General features: G+C 55.2%; 3 protein-coding genes across 4 annotated transcripts in view; 1 reads left to right on the forward strand and 2 right to left on the reverse strand.

The window, feature by feature from the left end:
• Positions 1-8,471, reverse strand: part of RHOA (ras homolog family member A) — a 30,149-nt gene extending 21,678 nt beyond the window's left edge. The window contains exons 1-2 of the mRNA XM_079795753.1: positions 8,321-8,471; positions 4,326-4,406 (exon numbers count right to left, since the gene is read on the reverse strand). The gene's annotated coding sequence lies outside the window, so the exon portion shown is untranslated. The remainder of the gene's footprint in view (positions 1-4,325; positions 4,407-8,320) is intronic.
• A 130-nt stretch (positions 8,472-8,601) lies between these two features.
• Positions 8,602-12,028, forward strand: TCTA (T cell leukemia translocation altered). The gene is made up of 3 exons (XM_079795754.1): positions 8,602-9,153; positions 9,500-9,554; positions 10,777-12,028. Exons 1-3 carry the CDS (start codon positions 8,931-8,933, stop codon positions 10,817-10,819), a joined length of 321 nt encoding a protein of 106 aa, XP_079651880.1. The 5' UTR covers positions 8,602-8,930; the 3' UTR covers positions 10,820-12,028.
• A 307-nt stretch (positions 12,029-12,335) lies between these two features.
• AMT (aminomethyltransferase) lies at positions 12,336-16,872 on the reverse strand. 2 transcript variants are annotated; one of them, XM_079795751.1, is made up of 8 exons: positions 16,526-16,872; positions 15,919-15,999; positions 14,775-14,906; positions 14,390-14,468; positions 13,964-14,109; positions 13,713-13,893; positions 13,259-13,414; positions 12,336-13,188 (listed from the first exon to the last, which is right to left on the reverse strand). In XM_079795751.1, exons 1-8 carry the CDS (start codon positions 16,859-16,861, stop codon positions 13,010-13,012), a joined length of 1,290 nt encoding a protein of 429 aa, XP_079651877.1. In that variant the 5' UTR covers positions 16,862-16,872; the 3' UTR covers positions 12,336-13,009. The 2 variants fall into 2 exon arrangements, with proteins under 2 accessions (XP_079651877.1, XP_079651876.1); XM_079795750.1 differs by having other exon boundaries at positions 13,713-14,109.
• Between the last annotated feature and the right edge of the window lie 57 nt (positions 16,873-16,929).

Below are 16,929 nucleotides of genomic sequence, written 5' to 3' on the forward strand. Positions count from 1 at the left end.
GTTAAATTTTCATTTACCTTTCATGTCCTTTTTGCTTTTAAAGTGTTTATTTAAAGATTAAACAGTACAATAGACACGTAAGAAAAGTTAAAACAGGGAATCATTTGAGGGTCTGGAACGAATTAATTCAATTGACATTATTTCTAATGGGAAAAATGATTCAGGTTTCGAACAACCTTCCGGAATGAATTAAGTGTGAGAAATGAGGTTCCACTGGATTTAAACTGTTTCAGTGCAGGGGGCAGAAACCTATCCCATCAACTCCAGGTTCACCCACACCCAGAGCAGTGCCCGCCACATAGGAAACACCATTAGACAGCGGGAAATTAAACTGAAAACATAAAGCCATTTATTTACAAATACATAGGCAACCTCTGGCAAAAAGGCTCCAACCACCATCTGTCGTGCTCATAATGAGCGTGAGCCTGGGTTATTGGGCCATCTTGATGGAGCAGTTGCCAAGGGTTGATGCCAGCTCAGGGCCTTGGAGATGGAGCCGTGTGCCTAAGGCACACACAGGCGGGCAGAGGAGTGACAAAGCCTCCAATAGAATGCCAAGTGAGACGCACCCAGACCTCAATTCCTTGGGAGGGGGAAGGGCAGGAAACACTCCTGAGGGAACATACTTTCCGGGTCTCCTATCAGCCCCCTCCAAATGCCTCTGTCCCAAGGTTAACCTCACATGGATGCACAGGACCAGGATGTCTCTGTGCAGCCTAACTCTCCACGGCACGGCCCCCGGCAGAGAAGAGTGAACTAAGAGGCGACCCCACTGAAGTACCCAATGCCCTGCTGGAGTGTGTCGGCGTTGACAATGCACAGCTAGGCACCATGCATTCCGCACCACCATCTCTATTCTTCAAGCCTCCACAATAGAAGACTGAACCTCTTCAGGGCGGGGACTGAACATCTATTTAAAATTTCCCTTTTTTTAACTGAGGTGAAGTTCACATAATATAAAGTTCACTGTTTTACAGTATACAATTTCAGTGATACTTAGTGCATTAGCAATGTTGTGCATGTTACACCAACACTACCTAGGTCCAAATCCATCAGCACAAAAGAAACTCCACACCCATTAAGCAGGCAGCCCCCACACCCCACTCCCCCTACCCCCAGCACCTGACAAAACCAGCAATTTGCTCTCTGTCTCTATGGACTTATCTATTCTGGACCCTGCATGTAAATGAAATCATACAGCATGTGGCCCTGGTCTCTGGCTTCTTTTACTCAGCATAATGCTTTCAGGGCCCACCCATGGTGTGGCCGGGTCAGTGCTCCATTTTTTTAAGGGGCTGAATACTATTCCACCTGTTGGTGGACATTTGGATTGTTTCCACCTTTTGGGTATGAATAGTGCTTTGAACATTTATGTACAAGTGTTTGTTCAAGTGCCTGTTTTCAATTCTTTTGGGTATATATCTAGGAATGGAATTGCTGGGTCATATTGTAATTCTCTCTCTCTCTCTATATATATATACTAGAAGCCCGTTGCACGAAGTTTCGTGCAATAGACTTTCCTTCACCTGGCTGCCAGCACCAGTTTTCCGCCAGCACCAGTTTTCGTCTGGCCACCCGCTGATCGGAGCGCCTCCTGAAGGCTGAGGGCGGGACTCGGGAGGCGCTCCGATGGGGGGCGGTGGCCAGAGGAAAACTGGTGCCAGCAGCCACGCAATCGGCCACCGGTGTCTTCCGCCGCCACCGGCGTCTTCCGCAGGCCCCATGGGTCCTCCTGCAGTGCCAGCCATTTAGGCCTGTGGGAGGAGCGGGGAACGGGGACTCACGAGTCCCCGCCGGCCACCCTGAGTCCCGCCCCCCGCCGGCCCAATCGTGGGCGTAGCGGAGTGATGCAATTTGCATATTGCCTTTTTATTATGTAGGATATGTATATATATATATATATATATATATATATATATATATATATATATATATATATTTAAATTGGTTTCAGAGAGGAAGAGGGAGAGAAACATCAATGATGAGAGAGAATCATCAATCAGCTGCCTCCTGCACACCCCACATTAGGGATCGAACCTGCAACCCACGCCATGTGCCCTGACCAGGAATTGAACCATGGCCTCCTGGTTCATAGGTTGATGCTCAGCCACGGAGCCGTGCTGGCCAAGCGGTAGTTCTCTATTTAATAACGAAGGAACTGCCAAACTATTTAAATGAGTATATGTGTTGTATGCAAAGTATACCTTTAATAACGGTGAATAATGAAAAAAAAAAATACAAAAAAACACACACACACAAAACTTTCTGCCATGGCCAGTGTGGTGTGGTGTGGTGATTGGAGCATAGTCCCAGGCTCCAAAAGGTCACTGGTTTGATTCCCAGTCAGGGTACATACCCAGGTTGCGGGTTTAATCCCCAGTCAGGGTGTGTGAGGAAGGCAACTGATCCATGTTTCTCTCTCTCTCTCTCTCTCTCTCTCTCTCTCTCCTTCTTTCCCTCCCTCCTATCCTTCCCACACTCTCTCCTATCAATAAAAGCGTATTAAAAAAAACCCACAACTTTCCAAAATGTTTCCAGTTTTGGGAATTGGATACCAACAGTTTGGGAACCACTGTTCCTAAGCACCAGTGACCCAGTAGTGAGCTCGGTTATATTTCCCCAAGACTTAATTCTTAGGACACTACTCCCACACCAAAAACAAACAAACAAAACCTCTTCCAAATTATATTAAAGATGTGTAACTATTTCCTTTTTCCCCTTTGCCCTCTTCCACCTCCCCCAATCCCTGCCCCCAAGATCTGTGATCCCTCACAGCACTCCATTACCACCCATTCTACAGAAGAGGAAACTGAGTTACACTGGGTCACATTACTATCCAGAGTCATAAGCTATCAAGTGTATGAACTAGTACTTAACTGTCAGCCTCTCTTGAGTCCATGATCTTACCTAATATACTCTATTGCCTTTCTTTTCTGAACTTAAGACCTTCAAAAGATAAACAGAGCATCCTTCTCAATAACTGGAGAAGTTAAACAAGAGACTTCATCCAAAAAAGAACTTTTTCACAAAGAACTCTAAACACAAAACTCTAAAGTTTTGTGTGTGTTTTGTTTTCATTACTCGCCTTTATTAAAGGTATAATTTGCATACAACAAACATAACTACCAAATCAGCCCAGCTGGTGTGGCTCAATGGCTGAGCATTGACCCATGCACCAAAATGTCACAGCTTCGACGCCCGGTCAGGGCACATGCGCCTGGCATACAGTAGCTATTCTGTATAACTACTTGTTAACGAGTAAATAATGGAAAAAGTACACACTAGCTTGGCCATTCCTCAGGTACCAAAGGCGAGTTCAAAGCCAACCAACTCCACTGCCATCATATGCCTTCCCTGTCATGCGGCACATCTCATCAAATGAGAATCACCTTAGGAAATGTTCCCACTCAGAGAGCCCTCAGATCCAAGGAAAACAAGAAAAGGTGGTCCAAATGGTACCAGACCAGGACACTCATTACGGCGTCCATTAAATTAAAACCCTATTTCCCTATCGGTAATCAGTTTAAGATATCGGGAACAGCTGCTAGATGGGCTGTTACACCTGCTGTTAACACTGCCCCCTGCAAGCCAGGACACTGCTACTGCTGGCTCTTCCGGTGAGGACGGCCCTGTCTCTCATTCTCTCACTGGTTCATTTGTACTGATAATGGGACGTACCCACAGCACAGGCTGCGATTCACTGTAAGATGACCAAACTACGCAATCCAGAGAATGAAAACTTAAACATGAGCCCTGGCCAGTGTGCACGGTGGTTAGGGCGTCAGCCCGCGCACCAAAGGTGGAGGGGTGTGCCGAGGTTGCAGGATTGATCTCCGCCCTAATGTGTCTCTCACACTGATGTTTCTCTCTCTCCCCCCCCACCCCCCCATTCCACTCTCTCTGAAAAGCAATGGGAAAAATATCCTCAGGTATTTAGGATTAACAAAAACAAAACAAAACAAAAAAAACCTTAGACTTGAAAAACAGGATGAGACGAACGGTCCACAGTAAGAGAAGTGTGTGTGCAATATGCTGAGTCCATCTCCTTAAAGATTAAGAAAGAGGTCAGGAAATGTATCTTCACCTAAGGAAGAAACGTTTCTTAGAGAAAAAGGAAGTGAGAGGACTACCTCAGGGAGAGGTAGAGGCATAAGACCCAAGAGAAGAGTTGCGGGAGAAGATACAGCTCTAAGACTGGTGGAGAAGGAAGTCATTAGTAGTGATACACCACATTTTCCTAGAATTTACATTAACATACAGTACATTGTAATCATCTTAGTCCATGGGGACAGACAGGAGAAGGGAAGAGGCTTCTATTTACATACCTCACAAATGTGCTGCAAGACCCACGCGCGGCCTGTGGCAGAAGTTCTACAAAGTGCCTTGAACTTCTCAGACGAAAGGCACTATAAAAACATTTAAAAAAGCAGGAATTATGTCTGTTCATTTCACAAGAAAAAATACAATATGTAAATGGGCTTGCCCAAAGTTCCGCGAAGTAATTTAGAATTCAAGAGAGGAAAAAAGTGCAAAATTTAATTTTTAATCGACATACCATAAAAATGTATCACATTTATACAAGTCTTGGCATCCTTCACTTAGCATAATGTACACAAACAACCTTGTTTTCTGGACATTATAAATGAATGTTGCCCTTTTAAAAGCAAATATCAAAAGCAGATAAATCCTATGTAAATTAATTTTCCAACTTTTTTATTATAAAAAATTTCAAACACACAGCCAAGTTAAAAGAATTTAACCGTGAACACCTGCATCCCTACCAGCTGGACTACCAGAAACACTTTAATGACTTGCTTTATCAAACTGCATTTCCTTTCTCAGACAGGCATTACAGAGAAACCACAGGCCAAAGTCCAACTGTCAGAAAAGTCAATGGCTTAAAAAAAAATAGGTCAAGGAAATAAATAATAACAGGAAATCTTTGATATTTTTGTCAGAAATTATTAGTATTAGCTTATTAAAGTCAGATCTCCCCCTACCCTCAATGAACAATTCTAGCCACTTATTTGTTTAATATCAGATCATAACATTCCCCTGCTAAAAGAAAAAAATCTAATTTCTCATCTCAGAACAAACCTGAAGAACTTCCCATGTTCTAAAAGCTGTACATGAACTGGTCCCTGCCATCTTTCTAATTTCATTTTATCTCTCACTTTTCTCTTTACTCCAAACCTATTTCACTGACTACTTATGTTCTCCTCTTTCCCTTCACTTGAATATTAAGATACTATGATAAATGTGCTTATTAAATATATTTACTTTACCAACCCTCTTTAAAATAATCAAGCTCAATTTGGTATAAACTGCAAAGTGGCTGCAATTTAACAGAGTGTATCTCTCATATTTTGATTATTAGCTATAAATATGTATTCAGAATCATCTGGATGAAGCGCCAATAAATTCAGACCAACACCCAAAATGAGCAGCTTCAATGCCTATCTGATTTTCAGTCACATGACTACCATAATTATGAGCATACAAGGCTGTCACTTATTACTACAGCCCCAGATTAAAAATAAATCACTTGAAATAGAAACACTTGAAATAAGAATTTTACAGTAATTAATAACTTTAAACTGTTTTGGAAATTTTCATGTATTAATCCCACGAGTACTTAACAGTGAGCATGGCCCCAAAATACTCCAGAGTATAGTAAGACACATCAACACAAGTTTAAAATGTGGTTACATTAATGTGTGGGAACAGGCAAACTGAGTTCCACTGGCTAGGTGCTTAAAGGAATAAACCGAGTGGCAAGGGAAGACGAAATACTTGGGGACTTTTTAAAACGACAAGTATGTGATTCAAATGCAGCAAGTCTGTACCATTTATCACGATCACTAGCAGCCATAATGCGATTGAACCCAGGGTGCTGTCTACAGAAGCCCAGCAAGCCCAAATGGTTCTCTTAGAAGCTGAACTATCACTCTTCTGACAGAGCTAACAGAAACCTCACAGCTTTGGGACAAATAAGACCCAAAGGAGCAACCACTTCCTCCTCCTGTCACTGCTTGGACTCCACCCCACAGACAGGAACCACCTGAAGATCTACCTGTTTCCACTCTCCGAACAACTTACAACCCCACGTGACCAGGATAAGCTTTGAAAAGAAGGTAACTGACAAAAAAGGAATCAGGACCATGAGAATACTCCAACAAAGCCACCACCATACACACAAGGAACTATTTACATGATACATGTAGTTTCTCCCCATTCTATCTCAAAATCAATAATCAAATGAGCACAAAGTTGCCCGATAACATCTTGGCCTGACCTAAAAATTAAAAATTATGTTGCATTTGGAGCAGGGAAGCCTGGGACTCCCTGTGGAAGAAGCTGGTCCTTCAACAGACCCAAAGCCTCAAGCCAGGACGAGGCAGGGACCGGGTATACATTCATTTATCTATTTCGATCAGCTGCTACAGGATCACCCGTTACAGAGAGGAGAGTGCCTTAAAGAACTGACATTTGTCTGGAAAACGAGATCTTCAGACTTTTCCAACATGTGTAAAATCAGCAATATCCAAACGGAGAAAACACGGGGATAAGCTGTTAAGGCCCGAGTTTTAGCTGATTCTAAGCAAGCTGCTTGGGAGTACACAGAGAACCCCTTACAGCAAAATAGTTGTGGCCTGTACCTGACTAGACATGACTTAAGAAATGTACTTAAGCCTTTGAAACCTAATTTCCTCATCTGCAGATGGGGCTGGGCTCTGAATCCTGAAGATTCCTTTCCGGTCCCAAATTCTGGATCTACGAAAAAGTCGCATTCTTCCTCGCTTCTTCCTCCCACTGCAGATTTTTATGAGAACAGAAGCTGTAAATCCAGGATCAGATTGTGACTCAAAGCAAGTTCCATCGGATATATTTTACGTCCCCAGAACCACCAGCGCTCGGGACAGCAGACGGAACTCCTCCAGAGACAACTTACCAAGAGCGATCCTTCGGTAAGTTATCCTTCACAACTAAGAGCGCGTCCTGTACACTCAGACTGAACAATGCCACTGTGTCAAATACCCAGAACCACTTCTCTACCAATGTAGCCATGTCTAAAGGGACGTACATGCACGTCACACAGCCGGGTGTGCAGCACTCAGCGGCTGAAACTGTCTCACCCTCTACAACATGGAAGACATTTTTTAAAAAGTATTTTTCCCCCCATTCAGATCTGGCAGGGAGGAATATCACCTGATTACACACTTGCAAGTTACTTCAAAAGGCTGCCTTAGACACAAAGGAAGCAAACACGTCACCAACAGAGGTTCACGTTTTAAATCAGGCCCTGGCCAGTGCGTCCAGACAGCCAAGGTTTCGGGCTTGACCCCCAGTCAGGGAGCATACACCAAACAATTAATGAATAGATGGATAAGTGGGACAAATCAATGTCTCTCTCTCTCTCTAAAAGTCAATAAACACAAATGTAAAAAAGAATAATTTTAATCAGGACCACTAAGAAAACACAAGTGGAACCAACTCGGAGGGTAAAAGAACGCCCGTTTCCCACCACCAACTACTGAACGTGATTCCGACCAAGTCCATTGCGTGCAAACGGGGCTCCCTCCTGTCCGAGGACGCCCTGCGCTGGTCCAGCTGCTGACCGAGGACGATGCTCAGGGGATGCCTGGTCAAGGCAGTAACTGAGACTAAGCAAAGTTGCAAATTAACACTATTTCGATGAGGCATAGTTTAAATTACTGAAATCATGAAACATGGCTTCAGTGGGTAATCCCCTTCTTTGCAGTACTGAAGAACCCTAAGCCCCAGGTTTCAGTACTGTGTTCCTTACACAACCTCTAAGAATACTGCATTAAAAACAAAAAACCTACCCAAAACACAACCGGACTTCACCCCACCTAAACCGGTGATTCACGTTTCACGTTGAATGTAAAAGACAAAATGGAGTTGTAAAGAGTTTCTTTCCCATCTCAACTCCAGCAGCCACGCGCGCTGGGCAGCGGCCGGCTGCTCAGCCCAGCTCGGGGCCCCCGCCCTGCGGGCCGAGAGAGGGGAAGCGCCCGGGACCGCGGCGGGCGGGCGGCTGGGCTCCGCCAGGCCCGGCCGGGCGGGGGAAGGGGCGCGGGAGGCCGCCGGCGCGCTTCCGGGAACTGGGCGGGCGGAGCCGCCGCTTCGGGGAAAAGGGCCCGGAGTCCGGGTCAGGGGCCGGGGCGGCCAGCTTGGAGCAGCAGGTGGGGCGCGGCCGCGGCCGGGCGTCGGGCGGGCGGGCGGGCGGGCGGCCGGAAGAGTGCGGGGCGGGCGGGCCCGGGGCGCCGCGGCGCTAGGAGGAAACCCTCTCACTCACCTCGGGAGACGCTCCGACTCCGGCCTCTCTGCGCCGACGACGCCGGTCCGCGTGTCCCAAGCTCGGAGACTAGGGCGGGCGGCTGAGGAGGCGGCGGACTAACGAGAGAACCGACGGAGGACGGCGGGCGGCGGGCGGCGGGCGGGGAGCGCGAGCGAGCGAGCGAGGGCGGGCGGCGCAGGCGGGCGGGGAGCGACGTGCGCGCCCCCGTGTGCCCGGCGGGCTCGGCCTGGCCTCGGTCGTGGCCCCGCGCACGCGCGCGCGCTCCCAGGCCAGCCACGATTGCTCGGGAGAGCGACCCCGCCCTCCAAGCCGGGCGCTTGACCAATCGTGGCCGCCGCGTGAGGCATCACGGGAACTCGGGGGCTATAAAAGACCTGGTTGCTATTTTGTGCTCCCGGAGTCACCAGGCCTTTAAGCGAGCGGGGCGGTGCTTGGTGCGCGTGCGCGGTCCTGCTACTCCTCCCAAACTGCCAACTCTGCGCGCAGGCGAGTTGGGCTCGTTCTGCCTCGGTTTACGCGTGCGCCCAACGGGCTTGGCCCCGGAAGACCGGACGCCTGCGCAGTGGGGTCTAAGGTGACAGCCCTCCGGGTGGGGCGCGGGTCCGTCATGGCGGAGTCCTGGTCTGGGAAGGCCTTGCAGGCTCTGCCGGCCACGGCGCTGGGCGCTCTGGGCGCCCTGGGCAGCGAGTTCCTGCGGGAGTGGGAGGCGCAGGACATGCGTGTGACCCTCTTCAAGCTGCTGCTGCTGTGGTTGGTGCTAAGTCTCCTGTGCATCCAGCTGGCGTGGGGGTTCTACGGGAGCACGGTGACCGGGCTGTACCACCGCCCAGGTGAGGCCCCCGCCAACCTCCGTGCACTGGCCGCCCTCACACCCCGCGGGATGTACCGTTGGGCTCCCCAGAACCCCCTTAGACTACCATTGGTCCCCTGAGAACCGTATCGCAACTTAACGCTCTCCTCTGACCCGCGCCAACATACCATTCCACGCAAGAAACGCCAGTAGTCCACCCATCACATTATACCTCTTCTTTTGAACCCTCACCAGACAAACACTAGTCCCTTAGGGCCCCCACCAGACTCTCCACCAAACACCACTAGCCTGTAACCTGCCTGGGCCGAGGCCTGCTCAGACCCCCACCTCGGCCGCTGCAGCTCTGGATGTGTTCCTGCCCCCAGGTCTGGGCGGCCAGAACGGATCCACACCCGATGGCTCCACGCATTTCCCTTCGTGGTGAGTAAATCTGTTCCCAGGCATCAGAGGGACACTCCTGTGCTGGGGACCGGCGAGGGGAGTTCTCGGGGTAGGAGTCCTCCAGCTGAGTGGCCTTGGCGGAAGCTCCAGGGTCAGCAAGTAGAGCTCAGGTTTCAGGTGGCGAGGATGTCGGAAGTCAGTTTGCTGTTCAGCACCCTGCGGGGTGGACCGTGTCATTCACCATCTCAGAGATGAAATGGCAAGTGCCTTGGACTGCACTCCCCTGCAAGCCCCTCGGCTGGAGAGACCGGGTCCGTGCACTGACTGGCCTCATCAGGATCAACCTGCTCATCTGTGACACATGAGCTCATTCATCAGGGCATTCTTTCAGCTAATCTCTGGGCTCCTACCACCTGGCAGGGACCCGAGAACAAGGTTAACCCAGGCCCTGCTTACAGGGGGAGCCAGAGATTTGGGGGGGGGGGGGGTAGCAGTGCAGGGGTGAAGGTGGTTAGAGGTTTCTCTTAAGAGAGACACTTAAGCTGAGGGCAAAGGCCGGGGAGTGCTGAAGCGCACCAGGCAAAGACAATGGCTAGAACAGGCCCAGAGGCAAGAACGAGGTGACCTATTGGAGGAACAGACAAGGCTGTGATGCTGGAGCTCAAACTTGAAGGCCCGGAGGGACCGCAAAGCCCTGGCCAGGGGTGGGGAACGTCTGGGCCTGCCACGCGTTGGGGTGAGTTCATTAAGTGTTTGACCAAGCAGAGCAGGCTGACTTTTAAGTTGGTAATTTTGTTGGCCCGTGAAAGGTGTTATACATATCCACATGGCCCTGGGCAGGAGAAAGGGTCCCCACCCCTGGCCTAGACTTTTGGGAGCTATTGAAGGACTGAGTCACGATCGGGCCATGGCTAATCTGATTTGCTCTTCTATCTGCCTGCTTTGTGGCAAGTGCATAAAGGGGTCCAATTAGAGAGGGCAAGGGGCCAATTAGGAGACCTGCGCTGGCCAGGTTCTCTCCTTGGGCAAATGGGGAAGGATGGATGGAAGTGCCATCCTGAGGTGGGGACCAGCAGGAAGAACGAGTCTGTCGGGGGAAGGGGTGGGCCCAGTGTGGGCTGTGGGAGCTCAGCAGAGGTTTGGGTTGTAGTGTGTGTGGCTTCACTGAGCTCCACTCAGCCCCAGAAGCAGCAGGAGACCAACCTCAGGGGCTGTGGTGCTGCCCGCCAATAACCCGCTCTCTTCTCTCCATCACCTTTAGGGAAACGGCAGCAAACGAACCTCTCAAAACCCACAGAGAATAAGGGGAAGGCAGCAGAGGGTCTCCAGGGACATCACCGGGTCTGCTGGCTCCCACACTGGGCTCTCCTGCTGCTCAGACCCCAGGGATGACTGCAGGGGGGTCTGGGGTGGGGGGTAAGGAGTACCCCAGTGCTTGTGGAGTTGGGCCCCCTCTGCCCCTGGCATTTCCTCCAGCGCCCCAGGCACTGGGCCAGTAAAGAGTTCGCCTCCCCCTGACCTGGTGCCTTAAGGAGAGAAGACCTGCTGCTCTCGGGGTGAGGAAGGCCAGCAGTCCACTTCCTGTCCCTCTTCCCATCCCCCTGGGGGTGACCCACAGGGAGTTGTCCCTCACGAAGCCTGAGGTTGACGCCCTGGGATCTGTAAGGGAAGTCTTTTCACCTAAGCCCTAGGTTTTCTGAAATTGGTTTTGCTGTGCTGGCAGGGACCCAGGAATCTTGGCCTGGACACAGCCTTATACCCTGTGGGTGCTTAGTTGGCCACTCACGTGTAAGTAAGGCAGGGGCAGCTGGCACCATCCAGACATGGAGGCGCCAGACACCCACCTTCCGGTCCCATCCGAGCTCTCCAGGTGCGAGCAGGCTGTGGACACTGTCTTACCCTGAGCATCCTCCTCCTCCTCTGTCCTTGGAGGGAAGCTGGGTGCTGAAAGAGGCTGAGCTGCAGGGTGACTTCCCACCCCCAACACTGAGGTGCTAAGTGCCCCCGGGGTGGGGGGTCTGTCCCCTGCCCCTCCGAGGGATCCTAAGCAGTTAGCGCAGGCAGCCCCACCCGCAGCCTCATCACTTCCCGTCTTGACCTGGAACCACAGGAGCTTCATCCTAAGAGCGCGGGCTCAGGTCCTCCCCTCTAGCGCCATCTCAGCCCCCAAGAACTTCGAAGAGGGCAGAGCCACAGGCGAGGCAGGCCTGCCACTTCCCAACTAGGCCCGGGGGCCTGTCACAGGGAGGGGTGGCACAGCCAGCTCCCGAAGGCCGTGTGGCCTAGACCTGTCTCCCTCCGGCCCGTCTGCCTGCCCCTCTGTCGGTGTCACATGGCCATCTGGCAGCCTGTGCCTAGACCTCTGCACAGGGTGCCGAGCTGCAGAGACACCGCTGCCGCGGGGTGATGATTCGGCAGCCCAGGTGACCCACTGACACCACCACACAGAGTCGGGGCCTCACATTCCACTCGAGGCTCAACTGAGGATGTGGCTAATTAAACATGGAAGTGCATCAGTTGTGTGGTTATTCAGCAGGACAAGGGCATGCATGCACAGGGGACACTGGGGAGAGAATACCCCAGGGCTGTTGCCCCTCAGCACCCAGAATTGAATGACTTGCAAAGTTGGGGGGTTGATGCCAGCTCCTTAAAGTAGTGCGGGGTGCCCAACACGGGCACTAACCCGTTAGTTCTTCTAGACCTGCCCCTCTCCAGGGGAACCCACTGAGCCTGTCTCAGAGGCCAGGAAGGCAAGCATTGGGCTGGCACCCCAGGAGCCCTGTGGGCAAAGGACAGTGAAGCTGGACTCTGGCAAGCAAGAAGGAAGGAAGCTCGTTTAATGTTTTTTAGGAGTCAGCGGAGTCCAGTAATAGGCCAAGGGGCACAGGTCAGCCCAGGAGGAGGCCCAGCCTGCCCTCCAACAGCCCGGGGCTCAGGACTGGGGTGAGCCCGGCTGGCTTGCTGCCGGGCAGCAGGCTGGGCCAACTTGTGCCCCTCAACCATCCTCAGGCGCAGCAGCCCTACTGAGCCAAACCTCCGAGTCAGGAGTCATCCTGCCCAGGAGGCAGCAGTTTGCATTCATGGGAAGTAAACCAGAGGTGACTGGCACTGCCCAAGGCAATGCCCCTTGAAGTGTGAGAACCATGGTGAGGTAGGTCGGGCAGGCTCGGTCCTCCCACAGGTGAGCCTTTGAGGCACAGGCAGCACCAGGCAGAGAGGAAATGCCAGAGCTGATGCTGCTCAGAGCCCTCAGCAGGCAGGAGTGGGTCCGCGGGAGCGTGGGCAGAAACAGGACATGGTGAGCGGGTCCGTCACTGAGAAATCGGTCTTGAAATTGAAGTGGCACAGGCTGAGGGGGTATAGGTGGTGTGTCCCACCCACAACCAGACAACCAGAGCCAGCCTACACCCTCGCCGCCTGCCCATGTGTTCTGCCTCCGCTTCCTGACGAACCCTGTGGAATGCCCTCCAGTGGAGGCCCCGCCCCAGCCATCCTCACTTGAGGGTGTAATAGTTTGTGGGCACAAAGGGCATCTTGCTGACCACAGCCTCCTGCTGCTTCCGCCGCACCTCCACCAGGAGCGGGGTGCCCGGCTGACTGTACTCGGGGGGCACGTAGCCCATCGCCACGTTCTTCCTCAGGCAGGGCGAGGGGCAGCCACTGGTCACAGCGCCTGTGTGGGCGAGACTGTCAGCACCACCCTCCCGGGAAGGCACAGGAGCTCCCCGGCCCCATCCACCTACCGATCACGGTGCCCTCCACACTCAGGATGGGGCTGTGTGCCCGCACCGGAGCCCCCTCGCACGTGAGCCCCACGCGCCTCCGCGGCACCTTGCCCTTCAGCTGAGGAACGATGACCGCGGCCCCCGGGAAGTCCATGGCCGCCCGGCGGCGCCTGCCTGCAGCGGGACCAGACCTGAGCGGGAGGCCCGGCCGCGGGGCCCCGAGTGCCATCCTTACATGGAGGCCCCTCGCTGGGGCTCCCGGGGGCGTTGTTCCTCCCCCCCCAGCCACGGCCCCTGCCCCCCGAGGCCACGCTGCCCCCCAGCCTGCCAAGCGAGGGCCTCGGCGTCTAACGGGTGAAGCCACGGGCCCTTCAGGGGTGAGGCTCGGGAGGCGGTCACTGGCTCCAGGCTGCCCCGGGAGTGGTCCCGGCCACTGCACCTCAGGGTCCCGCCCCGGGAGCACCCCGCTCACCCAGAGTCCAGCCGAGGCTGCCCTCCACGGGCGTGGTGCGCTCGTCGATGTCGCTGCCGTAGAGGCACAGGCCCGCCTCCAGGCGCAGGCTGTCCCGGGCCGCCAGCCCCGCCAGCCTCACCGCGGGGTTTGCCAGCAGAGCGGCCGCCAGGCGGACCGCCCCCTCCGCTGGCACCGAGATCTGCGGGGACACCGGGGGCGGTGGGCTGCTGGCCCGAGTCCACCGCCGCCCGCCCCCACTCCTCACCCACCTCCACGCCATCCTCTCCGGTGTAGCCGCAGCGGGTCACGCGGCAGCTGGGCACGCCAAACACCTCCATCACGGCGCTGGTCATGAAGGGCAGTTTCCGCAGGTCGTCCGCCACGCCGGCCTGCAGCACCCGGGCCGCAGCGGGGCCTGGGCCGGGGAGCCAGTGACTAAGTGTCCAGTCCAGCGCCCCAAAGCTGGACGGCAGCCCTTCCCCGGGGCCAGCCGAGCCTGAGCGGTCTCCACCGCAGGCGGAGGAAGATGCTCCTGCCCCGCAGCCCAGAGCCGCGGGGCTGGCGGGGGAGGGCATGGCACCCAGCTCAGAACGTGCACTCAACCCCCACGGCCCACCCCTCCCTCCTGCGGCCTCTGCTCCGCAGCCCAGGAAGCCAGGAGGCAAAGGTCACGCCAACCCCGCCTGGCTGCTCACCTTGCAGGGCGAGCAGGGCATTGTCCACCACCTCCAGGCCCACGTCGCTGCCCCTGCTCTGCAGCTCCCTGACCTTGTCCTGACGGGAAGACAGAGCACCGCGTCGGTGTCCAGGACCATCTCCAGGCGCCGCCACGCTCGGTAGAGGAGGCTGGCTCTCACCTCACAAGGTCGTGTAAATGGCAGGGGTGACCCAAGCCCGGGTCTGCGGGCTCTAACACCAGCTCCGCCTCCATCCTCACCTCCCACCGCCCGGTGACACCTGGCATGCTCCAGGGCGGGCCACTCGGGCCTGCTGCTCATTCGCTCAGAGGTGCTGACGGAGCCCCTTGTCCCTGCCAGGCTGCCCTGCTCCACTCTGTGAACAAGGAAGACGGGGCGGTACCTGCATGAGGGCCAGGTCCTTGTCGCGGCAGCCAGCGTTGGACACCACGTACAGGTGTCCCTCAGAGGTGTTGGTCACAATCAAGTCGTCCAAGATGCCCCCGGCCTCGTTGGTAAACAGCGACAGGGTCCCCTAGCACCAGAGCGGAGAACTGTGCATCCAGGTCCAGAAGGCCAATGTCAAACGTAGACACACCCGGGGCCACTCAGCCACCACAAACTCACGAACCCTCAGCACAGGGCGGGGGGGTGGAGGAGGGGGGGGTGGGTGTGCACCCAGGCCCCTCCCCGAGCCCAGATGTGTTTGTTGTTAATCCTCATGGAGGACATTTTCCATTGATTTTCAGAGAGAGTGGAAGGGAGAGGGAGAAAGAGAAACATGGATTGGTTGCCTCCCATACACACCCTGACAAGGGATGGGGATCGAGCCTGCAACTTAGGTACGTGTGTCCTTGACCGGAATCGAACCCGGGACCCTTCAGTTCGCGGGCCGACACTGTACCCACTGAGCCAAACCAGCCAGGGTGAGCCCAGGGTGTTTGATCCTCATGCACTGAGAACATCTCCACTCCTTCCTCACCTTGGGGCCCTCTCAGTACTGAGAGCCCCATCTCACACTTAATCCGTGACACCTAGGACTTGCTGCTCTATCCCACCCAAACCCGGGACGACTCAGCCCGTGCTCCAATCCCGGGGCAGAAAGCTCCCAAGTCCATACGATGACCTCACGTGCTGGCGCCCCAAAAGTGCTGAGGCTGCCGTGGCCGCCGCACGGGGGAGCCGAGGCTGAGAGTCATGCGGGACCTTGTTAAATGCCGGCTCTGCCAGAAGGCCGGGGTGGGGCTGAGAGTGTACCCCTAACAAGCCCCTGGGTGGTGGAGGCTGTGGTTCAGGGACTGCACCTGAACTGCGAGGAGCTGGACGCATGAAGGTCACAGAACAGGACCGGAACCGGGTTCTGGCCTCCCAGCCCGAGGTGGGGAGGACAGGACAGGACAGGCCCATCTCTGCAGAGGGTTGGACGTGACTCGGGGACTCCATCCCCCAAGACTGCAAAGCTGTGTCTGACCCTCACTGCCCCAGGCCCCCAGTGAGGACTTGCTGCCGGGACTGAGAGCGCCCGTGGGCAGAACCGGAGGGCCCACCTGGTTTGGCCTCAGCTCTGCGATATCGCCCACCACCAGGCTCTCCATCAGCTTCACCCGGTCACGACCGTGTATCTTGGTCTGAGAAAAAAATCAAAAGCCTCAGGACAAACAAAAGAAGAAGACAAACACACGAACAGGAGAAACGCCTCAGGACCCTGCATAGCCACTGGACACTGCATAGCCACATAGTCGGGAAGCCACTGGCCGGAGCGTGCTCCCCGCCCCCAAGGCCCACCCCCACGCGCCCAGTGCCCCGTTCTGCTTCTGCAGGCGCAAGTCCCCCATTCTGACCCCCCGACCGAGGAGGGGGTGCCCTGGGGGAGGCTAGGGAATTTGAAAGGGCCCAGCACCTTCCTGAAATACCCCCTTTCCCTTTCCAACCCAATGCCCGGGGCAGTGGGTAAACACGGGTGCCGGCGGGAAACCCCGGGCCCCCAGGCCCCCCAGTGAGCGGGGCGGGCCGCAGAGGCAGAGAGGAGCCCTCCGGCAGTCGCCGACACCGGAGGCCTCCAGGCCTTCCGAGGGCGGGGAGCCCGGTCCCAGCACAAAGCCGCGGGCGGGGCGCGCCGCGGGAGGGCGGCGTCCTGGGGCCGGGCCGGCTCACCTGCAGCATGTGGGACACGTCGAAGAGCGAGCAGTGGCGGCGCGTGTGCAGGTGGGAGTCGACGTGGCTGTCCCGGTACTGCACCGGCAGCCGCCAGCCCGCGAAGGCCACCAGCTTCCCGCCGTGGGCCAGGTGGAAGTCATGCAGCGGCGTCCTGCGGAGCGCGTCCTGCGGGGCGGCCGGCTCAGGGCCCGCCGGCCCCCGCCCTCCGGGATCGGCACCGCGCACCGGCACCCTCCGTCCCACCTGCGAGCCGCTGAGCCCACGGCCGGGGGCCCGGGGGAGCGCCTGCCCACGGAAGCCCAGGTGGGCCGCCGCGCTCGCTGCCCGCTGCATCGTGGCCGGAGACCGGAGACCGCGCGGCCGACGCCCCGAGGCGGCCACTGGCAGGCACGCTGGGAGAT

Source organism: Cnephaeus nilssonii, assembly GCF_951640355.1.
Source record: "Cnephaeus nilssonii genome assembly, chromosome: 17".
In the NCBI taxonomy this organism is placed as follows: Eukaryota; Metazoa; Chordata; class Mammalia; order Chiroptera; family Vespertilionidae; genus Cnephaeus; species Cnephaeus nilssonii.